The following is a 13,276-nucleotide window of genomic DNA, read 5'->3' on the forward strand; positions in this document are numbered from 1 at the left end:
GATTTCTATTACTGACTACATACCTATCACATTTCTGTGACTTCATCCTTCATTCCATCAAAAAGAGAAATGAGACATTGAATTGGACATTGAAGAGGTGTGGTGTTTCACAGTGGTATCACAGCTGCAGAACAACATAACACCACCACAAATAGTTGAAAAATTGCTGATGCTTCATTAAGCAATATTCTCTCTCTCAATAACAGCATGGAAATACTGGTCATCTGATGCTTGTCCTCAGGTGACATTGTTTAGTGACTTTCTGCAGAATCCTACACACATGCATGAACTTGTTGATGTATTTTTCTTTTGACTAAAGATGCCATTACTACCTCATAACATTACAGAAAGACAACGAGCATTGTCCCTAAGGTGACATAATCCCCCATCGCATATTATAAAATCAAACTTAAAAAGTAATGAAAGTGAAGGTTGTAATTTAAGATGAAGTTAAATGTCAACAAAAACAGGACCAGTCAACCTTTCTTGATATCTTGCTCGGTAGTTGTTCGAATGCACATATAATTTCAAGACTCACTTTGCCCTTGACAGGAATGTCATAGTGTATTCAATATGCAAAAATAGTTACATAGAAATTGCTTAATGAAAAACATTCAAGGGAAGTCTTGAAAGTCTATGATGAAAATCCACTGAACTGAAATCTTTACACGCAGTATAACAAGCTGAAATCTTCATGTCTCCATGACCTTGAAAATTAAGTGAAGGTCACCAAAATCAGCTGGACCTAGCACCTTCCCTAGATGAAAGTTAGTGTCAAATATGAAGACAGTCCAGTGAAAGGTTATTAAGATATCATGCTGGCAATCTTTACATGTTTGTTAACTGGTGAAGTCTTCAAAGTCTCACAGTTAGAATTAAGTGAAGGTCATCAAACTTGATTGTGCCCTGTATCTTCCCTGGATGAAGCTTGACGTGAAATATGAAAAGAAAATCCAGTGAACGGTTGTTGAGGTATCTTGCTGACAAGGTTAACATGCAGCTTGATGAAATCTTCAACATGTCACCATGAAAATTAAGTGAAGGTCACCAAAATAAACTGGCTCCTGCACCTTCCCTACAAACCTTGGGTGTTGAATACGAAGAAACTCCGGAGAACGTTTCTTCAGATATCTTGCTGACTAAGGGAAAATAGTAAAGTTCCCTTGTGACCTTGAAATGAATGTCTAGGTCAGCAAACCTGTGACCTTTCTGATAATGTGATGAATCTAGGTACCAAATATGAAAAAGAAAAATCTAGTCAATGGTTCTTAAAATATTCCAGTTTGTATGTACATATGTATGTACGGAGCAAGCTCATAAAAACTCTAACCCCTGCTTAGCTCTAAATGATCGAGGGGATAATAAACTAGTTAATCATGCAACAGACCAACTACAGATCCAAATCAATGTTTTGTGCAAGTGCGGAAGTTAACTTTCACTTTATATGTACTATCAAAACATTTTTTGAATTCACATGAAATATTCATTTGCCTCAAAAATACTGTTCAAAATGTCATTTTAATACATTATATGATACAAGATGTGGGTGTTTGTAGACTGTTAAGCAGAACAATCTTACCATCTGAACACCCAAGCCCCAAGAATTGAATTGCCAAGACCTTTATATTCCACTAGCAAGTGATAGCTCTAATGCATTGAAAATGTCTTACTCAAACTTCCAGCATTCCATCATGATGTCATATGCTTCATCACAACATGTTTCAGGCTTTTCCAGGCGCCGACCATCTTGCAGGAATTCAAGGATTGCTTGACCTTTCATTTTCTGCAACAAGTTAAATGATTGGGTAAAATGTTCCTTGAGTTGAACTATAGTTATGTTACAGTGGTCATAATGGTGAGCACATAAACAAGTTGAAACAAAGAAGTACTATTCCATCACTTACTTGCCATTTTGGTCACCGCATCTCCAATGTTGGGACAATGTAAAGTTTTCAGACAACATGAAAAGTTCATCTAATAAAACTGCCCTAAGGGAAGTCCAGTGCCTCAGTGAAATAGGCTAATCTTTTCAAATAAGGTAAATTAAGAACAGTGGTTATCTACTTCTTGCAACATTTCTTCTTCTTATTCTGTCATTATTCTTATTATAAATGAGCCCTTAAAGATCCTATTACTGTCCAGAACCATCACTTACCACATAACAGCATTCACTTCTTGTTTACATAGGATGGGGTACCGATTAACCCATTAGCTTCTATCTCCAGCAATGTTTTGAGAAGACAGAGAATCTCTGTGTAAGTCAAAATGATTGTGAATGTTATGATGAAGTAAGACTGGAAGGAGATATTCTTTTCAGGGCTACTACCAGGGTGTATTAACATTTTCCAAAAAACCATCTGAAAATTTCACCCATTAATAACACATCGCTGTCACACATCCCTGCTCCATCTCCTGTAGTAGACAACCACTAAAAGCTCATGTAAAATGTGTGTCTTGCTCAAGTCGACCATCTGACTCCCAGATGTCTTCAGTGTCTTGCCTGAGAACATCTCAGTAGTCTTCATAAGGAACAGGTTAAGTGGGAATCCATTATGTGAGAAAGGATACATATTAAAACTATACATTTTATGGTTTAATTTTAAGATTTTTCAACTTATGCCATCTCACCTTACACACTTATGCCAAGGTTTGGACATTGGGACGCTGATTGCCCTGGTGTGTAGGAAGACAACAACATTATATTATAAGTTCACAAGAAGTCAGGCCTCATTTGTTGGATATTGGTTCAGATTGGGGGCTCAACTTGTAATAGGCTGCATCTGGAAACTAATTAGCAATACTTTGCACAAACACGGAGGGAGTGGGCAATTCCAAGTTACAATGTTTCTCACCATATCATTCGTCAAAGGATCAATAATGGAGGTAAGATTCAGGCCATCCTGCTAAGTTCCAATGCCCAAAAGACATCAGAATGCAAGATACTATTGGTTCTCAGTCCCTGTTAGCGAGTAGTTGAAACTTGCTCTGCAGACACCTATAACAATGTAAACAAGGGCTAATTCATTAGTTCTCCAGTTACCATTCTGCCTCTGTTCCATCAAAGACCTGTGCTATTTCTCCATAAACTATGGCCAGTGACAGTCAAGGTACAAATGAGAGTAATGTTTCAAACTTTGTTCATGATTCACTCATATGGTTGTTTTTGAGAGAAACAGTAAACAAATATGTGCATGGTTTGCCTGTTGAGTAGATAACCAGTTTCCTGCCATACTTCAAAACCTTGAAAGTAAACTCAACCATTGTGCTCTACATCTTTTTATCCGTAATTAACAATTGGAGTGACATTCTATCTATATATCTAAGGCGTTAATAATTGCTGGATTAGAACCAGAGTTCCAAACAGATGAATACCCTTGTCATTGTACAATTCTTGGAGCATCACCAAAAAGCAGTGGTGGTACAAGATGCTTCCACTGTGAAGACTGTAGAAAGCCAGATAAAAGATACCTGTGTGGTATATGACTTGGCAGAGCATGATATTTCAAAATCATCAGACCTCTGGATGGACTACAATGATGTAATTGTGAACAATTTATATGGCTGTACCTGCCACTTGTTCTTTCCCATAAAATTCAATCTTAGACCTGAGAAGACCTTGCCATGATTTTTCCCATGCACTTGATGTCCATGTCCTCAAGAATTTTGTTTTCAGTTGGAATCATGTGTCTCAAAATCACAGTTAATTCCAATGCAAGTTGACAAAACACCTTTACTGGTCTGCTAAACTTTACAAAGGAGTGAAGTTCTTGAAGGACAACTTAATTCTAGATCTAAATAAACAAAACAAAAAGAAAATCTTCAAGTTCTTCAAAATACTTAGATGCTAAGGGTATTTGGTAATTGCTTGTGCTGAAGTAGCTATTGTGGAAGGCCTCAAATCTCTTACATTTATGACTGAAAAGTAAACGTGTGACTTGATGTGATCACCTTTGCAACTTTCTTTGAGGTATCCTTTGGCTGTCAACAATCTCTACATATGCAACAATCTCTACAATATATAACAATCTCTATATATATGAAGATGTACCTACTTAGGAAACTGATGAAGATGGTTGGATCAAGAGGGAGTCTTTCAGAGGGAGTCAGTGGATTCCATCTTCAAGATTTGCAAGGTTGGCTTGCCAAAAGGGCACAACCAAAAGCACAAATTATCTTCTATGTTGCCTTGTGCTTGTGTAGAAACCAAGGAAGGAGAGGAGTCCTGTTAGTGGGAATATGTAACATTCTGTCCTTTGGACATCAAATTCCAAGTTGTTGATGTGAAGGGATTTGTCAGCACGCAACCACAACCCTGATCAAGAAGATGTACTCCAAATCTTCTTGGGATACAGTGACAAAGAGATTGTTTGTGGCTGTGTACAGATTCAAAGAGACTCTATCAGACACCGCTGGAGGTAGTGATGGAGAAATGCAGGTAAATACATCTCAGATCTGTAGTGTGTAGGTGCAAATGTTAGAACATCTGCACTGGTTGAGCCTTCCATTTATGAGGCCTTTACCTGATGTAAAAGAAGCTTCTGCCACTGTCGTACAGATCTTGTTTGTTTGAGTGTCAAAGGCACATGTCACTGTATCTGAGTATACCTGAAAGGGGGAATGGGCATCTTGCCCTGCGGAATGTTAAACACCCATGTGTTACTATTCGAATGTCAAGTATTGACTGGATGAAGTGAAGTCATTGTCTCAAAATGTCTGAGGAACTACAATGGGTTGTATGCAAATGTTTATGTAGGCTGAGTGATGAGTTCCTTAAGGCTGGTAAATAGCCATTGGGCCATAGAAATGCAAAATGGGAGGGCCTTTCATTAATATTCCATTCAATGAGCTGGAAAGTTCAGCACATGTAGATACTTGAAAAATCTTCATGATAAAAATTATGTTCAGCTTGACTGAATCCTTCTTCACAACAAGAAACATTGGTGTGTAGAAGTCTGGGATGTCATATGAAGGTATTAAGGACTCTGTTAGGGCTGTGACAGGTAACCCAGATATCTGGGATGGGTGGGTAATGAACTGGATCTGGGTACCTATCTCGGTATCCAGACCCGTTATGACCATGCAGTTAATAGATTAAACAATATGCTATTCTTCATGATTTAAGGTGGTAATGTATGTGCAGATTTGGACATACCTACAGCCACCTCTTGAATATAATACATGGTTAAGATATTGAAAAACTCAATATTTTAGCCTCCGAGCTGAAGAATAAATTGCCACTTCTTACAAATTTGATGTCAGAAAATAAAATAACGGGTAGGGTACGGCAATAGGGGTTTGGGTATCTGGGTAGAATACTTGGATCCGTCCCAGCCTTAGACTCTTATAAGTAACTTGTCAAACAATGTGCCTGAGCATGTGCCAAGTATTGATATCAGTGTTACTCTGGGTATTAAGGATGGAGAGATGTCAAGGGTGGAGGATGGTGTAAAGGTCATCAATGATAGTTCGGTTTAGCTTCCACAGTCTTCCACCTACTGGGAAGCTCTGGCAGATTTTCTTCCTTACAACCTGTGGCAGAAATTGGGTACTGGGAGGGATAAGTGATATGGTTATTAACCTTGTAGCACCTCACAAACTGCTTGGGTTATGTGGGGTAATAACGACCATCATGTTCATGCACTTAGAGCACATCCCTACAGTGTGAAGTTCAGATTGCCGTTGTACAAAGCGATCTTAGTGCTAAAGTGACCATAACTCACATACCCTAACATAGGCTTAAGGTAGCCTTGTGCTAAGGTTGTTTTGTGCAATGGCATCAAGGGGTATTTAAGAGGCCATGTTATTTTGTGAGACAGTGTAAGTTTAAAGATGTGACAAGTTCCCACAGTTTTGTAACACATCTATATGTGAGACTGCCTTGACTGAGAAGCCCATGAGAAAGGGAAATTGAAAACTGTAAAACACTGTAAATTGTGAATAATTCTAAAAATGCAGGGTCTTCTAAATCATTGCAACAAACCATATTTTGGCTGTCATAACACTACAACTGATGTCTTTTAACAACATTAACCTACAAATGTTTGAATACATATCTTTTTCTCTGTCAGCTACTCATTCCACAATTCGATGTGCCACTATTTGCAACTCTCATACTTAGTATCCTAGCATCTGTACAAAACAGGAATAATCCCACTTCCCAATGTAGGTAGGTGGAAGTGATTACCAATGAGATATGACATCCAAAAAACTTTTCAGGATAGACTATAATGTAATGTGCAAACCTTGCATGTTGTGTCAGGTAAGACCATTGACCATGCTGCAAAACTTCTAGATAATGTGTGATATTCAATGTGCTGCACAGGTTCCACCAACTGAAGGTGGATGATTTGTATGTTGCTAGCCTTTAGTCGTAGTATACTAGGCCACTTTAGCAAAGATACAGCAAAACAGTTTGCAATCGTAGCAGAATGTATATCACTGGAGATGCAGGAGGTATTCTATTCTGTGTCCCTGGTGGGACTATTTGTTTCTAGCTGTATACTACAGACACTAACCTATCATTGGTTGTTTTTGTGGCTGTGTGTTGCTATTGAATGTCACCCAATGGAAGCACTGCAGCACATCGGCCCACATACCAGTTGTACGAAAGGTAGGCAAGAAAACAGAAATGCCGAAACATGCGGCCAAACCCGGAGACACCAAGTACATGCGCTAGGGGAACGCCATCTTGATTTCTCAATCGTCTTACCTGTTCCATATGGGCGAGAGTCAGATTTTGCGAAGTCTGCACATGAACGGTCCACCCACCAATTCTGTTCTGCCACAAATTGTTTCTCGTATCTTGAAGCTGTTCACTAGAATCGTTTCTCCACCAACAGTTGTCGGCGAATTGAGTAACAGCAACAGTCGGTTCTTCCCTTAATATTTGGCTATACCAAACTTTTTGCATGTGTAGATTCCTTCCAGAATGTCTATGGCTTTTCAGTGTTTGTTGCACAGAGGGAATGTCACTTCCATGTCCTTGGGACCGCTGTACTTGGGCAATGGTGTGTGGCGAATACTGTTCAGATGTCCCTGTGGTGGTTCAGCTCTCCCAGCTAGCTGCTGGAAGGTGCAAGAATCTTTCTTCTTGCATGGACATTTGTCTGCTAATCTGTCAAGAAGAGTTTGTGTCAAAAGGCACCACTGGAGGCAGGAGTCGTCGTACAGGTTCTCTATGGTCTGGATGCAGTCATGGATCTTGATTTCTTCCAAAACCTCCAACATGAGGCAATCCTGGGGTGTGTAGTCCACAGTTTTGTTTTTCCACAAAACGCATTTCTTGCTGTCGATGCAGTGGTCGATAACGCTGCACTTGCAAGTCGAGTTGTCCAATTCGAAGACAGTGGGGAGTTCCGATATGGCGGCGAGGCAGTCAAGGATTTGTTTCTCTCGGTCACAGAGCAAGACGTGGAAACACTTCTCCAGCAGGGTCTTGAAGACTTCGACTGTGTCGGAAGTTGTCTTTGTTTGTGTCTTCCAGTCTATATATCTTATATCTGGCTTGTGATATGTGGTATTTCCTCTTCACTTCCCAGAGGGTACAAACGACCCGATCAGATCTAAGGATAGGCTTCATGTGAAAGCTTGGTTCCTGGCTTTTCTATATCCATGGACCCGCAATAACCATGGGGGCCAAGGTGGCTGTTTGGAGGTTCATAGGCCCTGGTGCACCTCTGCAGTCCCATACCCCCATTCTGTATACTACTGCTACAGATCTTCACAGGAGACTTAAGAGAAAACCTCTTATCTCATGCAAAACAAACTCTGAAAAGGATATCAAAGAGGTCACGGTGGTCAGCTGAAATCTACTAAAAGTATAGTATACAAACGTTACCTTGTTGGAATATATCTATCAATAACCAGACATTGAAACAACATATCATACATCTAAACCTGTACAAGAAAACTTGAGTGATGTCATATGTCTTTGTGAGGATTTGATATTTTATAATATTTAGTGTTTTGGGTTATTTTGGGTTATCATAATAACCTATGTTCATCTCTTAACTGATTGTTTCAGCTGTATCACATCTGTGTCAAATCCCATCGGTTCATGATATTCATATTCTTCGAAAAAAAATCAATTCAGTCAGTCAACAATGAACAATCAATTAACATATCATCTGCTACTCTTTTGAACAAACCATGTTGCTTTTGCATAAGCTATCAGATGTGGTCTTATTCCTATCTGCTTCAATAAATCTACATACATAAACACTTCTGAAAAATCCACTCAACAAGATAACAGTTAATAATCGATCAATGTATTATTAGTCAATCCTTTGACTGACATTTTTGCAACTCAAATAGCATTTCCTCTGTGCAATGCTACATACACAATTGGATAACATGTAATACATTAACCATTTCAATAACACAACCTTTGACTGAATACTTCCACAAGACATGAGAATTCTTAAATGCAAATCATTGATTGCTGTTGATCCTTGCCAGCCTCACTTTACATTTAGGCAGATAATGTTTCGAGGGTTTTTATTTTCCCCCTTCCTTTACAAACAGTAGATGCCATACAAACTCTCATTCCTGAATAGAAAATGTGCATAATGTTGATGCAGTAATTCCAGTCTTGTGTCCATAAGTATTTGTTTTTAAAGTATTCTGAGTAATCTTGTATTTGAAATATACTCTTCCAAAAAAGTAGGGAATAATGAATGTATGTAGTGTAAAGGAAGTGTAAACGTTAACAAACGTTTCAAGGACAAACTTCTTATGAATTCTATTACCACCCCTAAACACAATGCATGATATGCATGTGCACAACGCAGTAGCCCCATACACGGGCATGGGGTCCCATTCTTGATTTTGACATTTTTTCAAGAAGATCGAGAAATCACTTAGAACATTAATTTTGACACTCATCTTGCATCACACATTTCTTAGTGTTTGTTTCTAGTTGTTTGTTTTAAAATGAAATCGTATAGATGCAAAATACATGCCATACACCAATCATCTTTCAAAAGTGACTACATTCCAAATAACTATGGTCGTAGGGAAGTGCAAATGGTGATGCACTCTGAAAACATTCATTAACATCATGTCAACATTCATTGAGTCTGATAAATCTCCTTAAATATTTTCAAAAAAAAATTGAACATCCCCTACCTTTTTTCAAAAGTATATATATCTATCTATTTACAAAGCAGTTCTCAAAAATTATCCTGTGATTCTATTTCTTTTAAAAAAGCAATGATCAAATCATAATTAGCAATAGAATGATCCTTTACTGGTTTGACATTTAAATATTTATGTAAAAATCAATACAGTCAAGCAGGACATGCTTGACCATTATTCTTTCATGGCAAGAGATACAAAATGGAGGATCGTCAACATTTAACACAAATTTGTGAGAATATCTAATATGGCCAATACATCATCACAAGATGAACTCTTCAAATGAGGACTGACTACCCAAGTAGGTGTAAACAATAGTTTTTTAGATTTGATGTAAGTTATTGATACCTACTTGGGTGTCCACTTCTGCACACTTATGTACGCACGCACACTCATGTAAAAAAGACAAAAGTCTAAAGATCCTTACCACACATTTCTTCAAATCTGACCAGTTTCACATTGTTGATGTGATCATCATGAGAACAACATTAGAGACTACACTTTGTGTGTAAGGATTTGTTGAGATTTGTTGAGTGCTGTCTTCACAGCAAAATCAGCCATTGTTACCATAAATTCCAACATGGCCAGGAGCAGGACCATTATATAATTCAATAATTTCAATTTAAAGTCGATGCTTGCAATATAGATTTCTATAGCCTGAAGGCAGAAAAAATTATGTTGTTTATATATGAGATGTTTTTAAAATAAATCTAAGCGCTGTGAATATGGCATTTGCTTCAGCTGTGAAAATAGAACTATCAATATCACTACGTGGAGGCATGTACAGAGACACAGTAAGGATGTGTGATGCAATGAATCCTACTGACTTTGACTAGCAGTTGTGAAGCAAGATAATGTTGTACACTATCCACAGAATGGTTAGCTAAAACGAAAGTGGACACTGAGGCACTATTCAGACTGAGGAACAATGCATCTGTTGTCTCAACCCATCTATGAATACCTTATATTGTAATTATGATGTAAAATATCTGTCCCTCATCTGATGATGAGTGCACCTTAAGATTTACAGAAATTTTACTTTTAGAGATGTTGTATTCTAATTACATGAATGCCAAGCCCTGAACAAAATCATGAATGAAATTTGGCAAAACTGTGCCAACAACTGTAGCACCACTTGTCATCCCTTTAGTCGTGACTATGACTCTATGACAGACAAGGAAGCGACAGGTCTCCTAGATTTTGAGATGTCCCCCGCCATGACTGGCTGTTCCATTTCTGCAGTTTCATCCCATCACGACAGATAACAACTTTTGTGTTTTCAATGATGATAGCTTCTTAAACAACTTTCTTGGTGGCGTCCAGAAAATTTTCAAAAAACAGAAAGGTGTTGGGTATTAGTAAATGATATTCATGTGTACTGTTTATATTTTTGTGGCAATTTTGTACAATGATAAAATTTGCAATTCATGGGTCCATTTCTGACTCAAAAGGACAGTATATGTTACAATGAGTATGCCTAATATTATTATTTTCAGTGATTGTATATAATGTCCGATTCATTCAGTGATTTATACATAATCAATGAAATTTTGAAGTCATTGAAAAGTAATTCTTCAAAGGCACTTAGAAGTAATAATAGAGGACAAATTTTATGGATTGCAACTTCTTGAGTTTATTTTACAATGTTTCAGGCCTTATCCTAGCCCCCTCATCAGGTTGAGCTGAACTGAACAGTAAGGCTTAACCACCTGGATGTCACAGGGACATTTATGTCCCTCCTCTTCACCTCTCACTTTGAAATCCAATAAAATTCTAAATATACCACGCACATATATATACTTCACAGTTTTGAATTCTACGGAAAATTCCTCGTTTCCTGATACCATCCACTATTATCTCAGACAAAGCTAAAGTGCTTAAAATTGCCTTTCAAAATAGGCTTCATCATAAATGCCACCATTTTTCACACTATACAAAATTGCGATTCAGAGCATTATTTGCTATATGTTTTGAAATGCAAAAATTGGATAATTACTGACAGTATTGAATTTAAAAAATAGCATATTAATGATCACTGATATCAAGTTTTCATGTAACCACTAATGATAATTTTGAAACGTCGCCGATGAACCCAGAATCGGTTGGGATGTTTTTGAAAATACACTTACTCGAACGCTGAAGTGCGCTTTCTGCCGTACTGGATAGTGTTTACAAAATCACGTTTTGAGAAGGCCGGTATTGAAGCGCCTATTACATCATGTGTATTTCATAGTCAGCAACGACAAATGCATCGTTGAATTCCCCAAACATCTTAGAATCAAATTACAAATGGTCTTTGTCAGCAATACCAACAGTCCAGATAAAACGAAACGAAATATACTTGGTATGAAAACGATTTTACACCTCATAGCATTTTAGGAAATTTTCAAGAATCCAGCCCTGTAATCATTGCTTACAATGGCTCAATACGCTTAGAATATTCAGGGGAAGAATATCGTAGCAAGAAATCACGCAGAACGACATTGGTACATGTCAGCATTTCTGGCTTCTTCCATCATTTACAATGCAAACTATAAAAACATATAAGAATACACAGATAGTCAGAATAATTCTGATTACTTACATCTCACATTATGAACAAAAGATTGCTGAATCAAGGAAAGAGTCCTCATAAAATCCTGTGTACCCATGTCAGCGAAGCCGCCATTTTGAAAGAAACCTGTCACTGTTAGTGATGTCACGTCAACATTGTTGCACGTATTAGGCAATTTCTTTGACGTGAAGGTCAGTTGAACAAGAGTAAACACAATGGCCATATCATTCCGCTTTCAGTATTGTGATGTATATTTTGCGTTCAGATATTTTTTCATGAAACTGATTTCAGTATCTACATATATCCATGTTCAACACCATATCATCTGTGGATATAAGGTATGCGTTTTCATTCTTTGAAAGCTTTTGATTTTTTAAATATATTTACATGGAAATTGACTCAGTAAGTGTATTATACGACATTTTAAACCTCTACACAAGTGTTGGAAGATCACACGTAGCCATTACTGCAACATGTGCTTTAGTTAACTTTGATGTACAATATTGAATACGTTGGGATAAATATTGCAGTTTCATATGAACAGGTTAATAAATAGTGATTTTATTCCAACATATAAGTAAAACTGATAATACTGATGAAAAATTTTATAGACAAGACAATTATGAATATCGACTGACCAGGTGCGAGTTTGTCAGAAACATTTTATGATTCACTATCATTTTATTAGATAATAAAGTCAATTCAAATTCGATTAAAACATATCAGATGGCAGAATATCTCACTCAAACAATATTTATACGAAAATTGTTATAAACATATAAACCCGGTCATGTCTTTATTTGGACAAACCTTTTGTCCATATTCTAATAGTTCTGTACTGAAAAACTGATCACTTTGTACCTTTCATTGCATACTTATGAATATGAACAATTACATAATCATATGAAGAAAAGTCCTAAATTTCCTTAATGAATATTCAATGAGCGTGTTGCTCACAGTAAGATACGTAGTAAAACGGTGCAAATTCTTGATATATTCAAGACACTATTTCAGTGGTAAAGCCATTCATTTTATCTTTTGTCTAAAAAGTGTTGAATTTTGACACAGAAGCCGAGATCTCTTACACATTGAGTAGAAATTAGGTTAGATATACACCAATCTGCAAACCAGTCACAAAATGACGCATTATTTTCAGTTATTTCATTACATTTGAAAATGTGGCTGTTACTCCATTAATAATGATGCAAAATTTATCAAAATACATCTAAAACAGGAGAATATGGGAATCTAAGAACTAAATTATGTATCGGATAGGTCCATCCAAATTGCTATTACCTGCTTTCTGATGTAGTATATTGGCATCTTTTAATACAAATTGTGAAACTACCAAAAGGTATCTTCTCACATTGAGGAACTTTGTACTGGAATAGTTTGGTTCACAGTTAACAAAACATAATGAAAATAAACTGTCCATATCCACAGCAAATTCTCTCCATGTGTCCTGAGTTACATTGACCTAGTGTAAAGCATAGCGGAGTTATGCCCCCTTATCTTTATACGTGCATGACCTCTCTGCTGACGTTTGGTGTCATACAGGAAAATCGATTTTTGATATTTATTGCTGGT

The 13,276-nt window shown here is 37.2% G+C and overlaps 1 protein-coding gene across 1 annotated transcript in view; it reads right to left on the reverse strand.

Moving 5' to 3' along the window:
• LOC137291108 (tyrosine-protein kinase SYK-like) overlaps positions 1-13,276 on the reverse strand; it is a 172,289-nt gene that overhangs the window by 9,579 nt on the left and 149,434 nt on the right. The window contains exon 15 of the mRNA XM_067822390.1: positions 1,671-1,783. Coding sequence (XP_067678491.1) covers positions 1,671-1,783 — 113 coding nt within the window. The remainder of the gene's footprint in view (positions 1-1,670; positions 1,784-13,276) is intronic.

Source organism: Haliotis asinina, chromosome 7 (genome assembly GCF_037392515.1).
Source record: "Haliotis asinina isolate JCU_RB_2024 chromosome 7, JCU_Hal_asi_v2, whole genome shotgun sequence".
Classification (NCBI taxonomy): Eukaryota; Metazoa; Mollusca; class Gastropoda; order Lepetellida; family Haliotidae; genus Haliotis; species Haliotis asinina.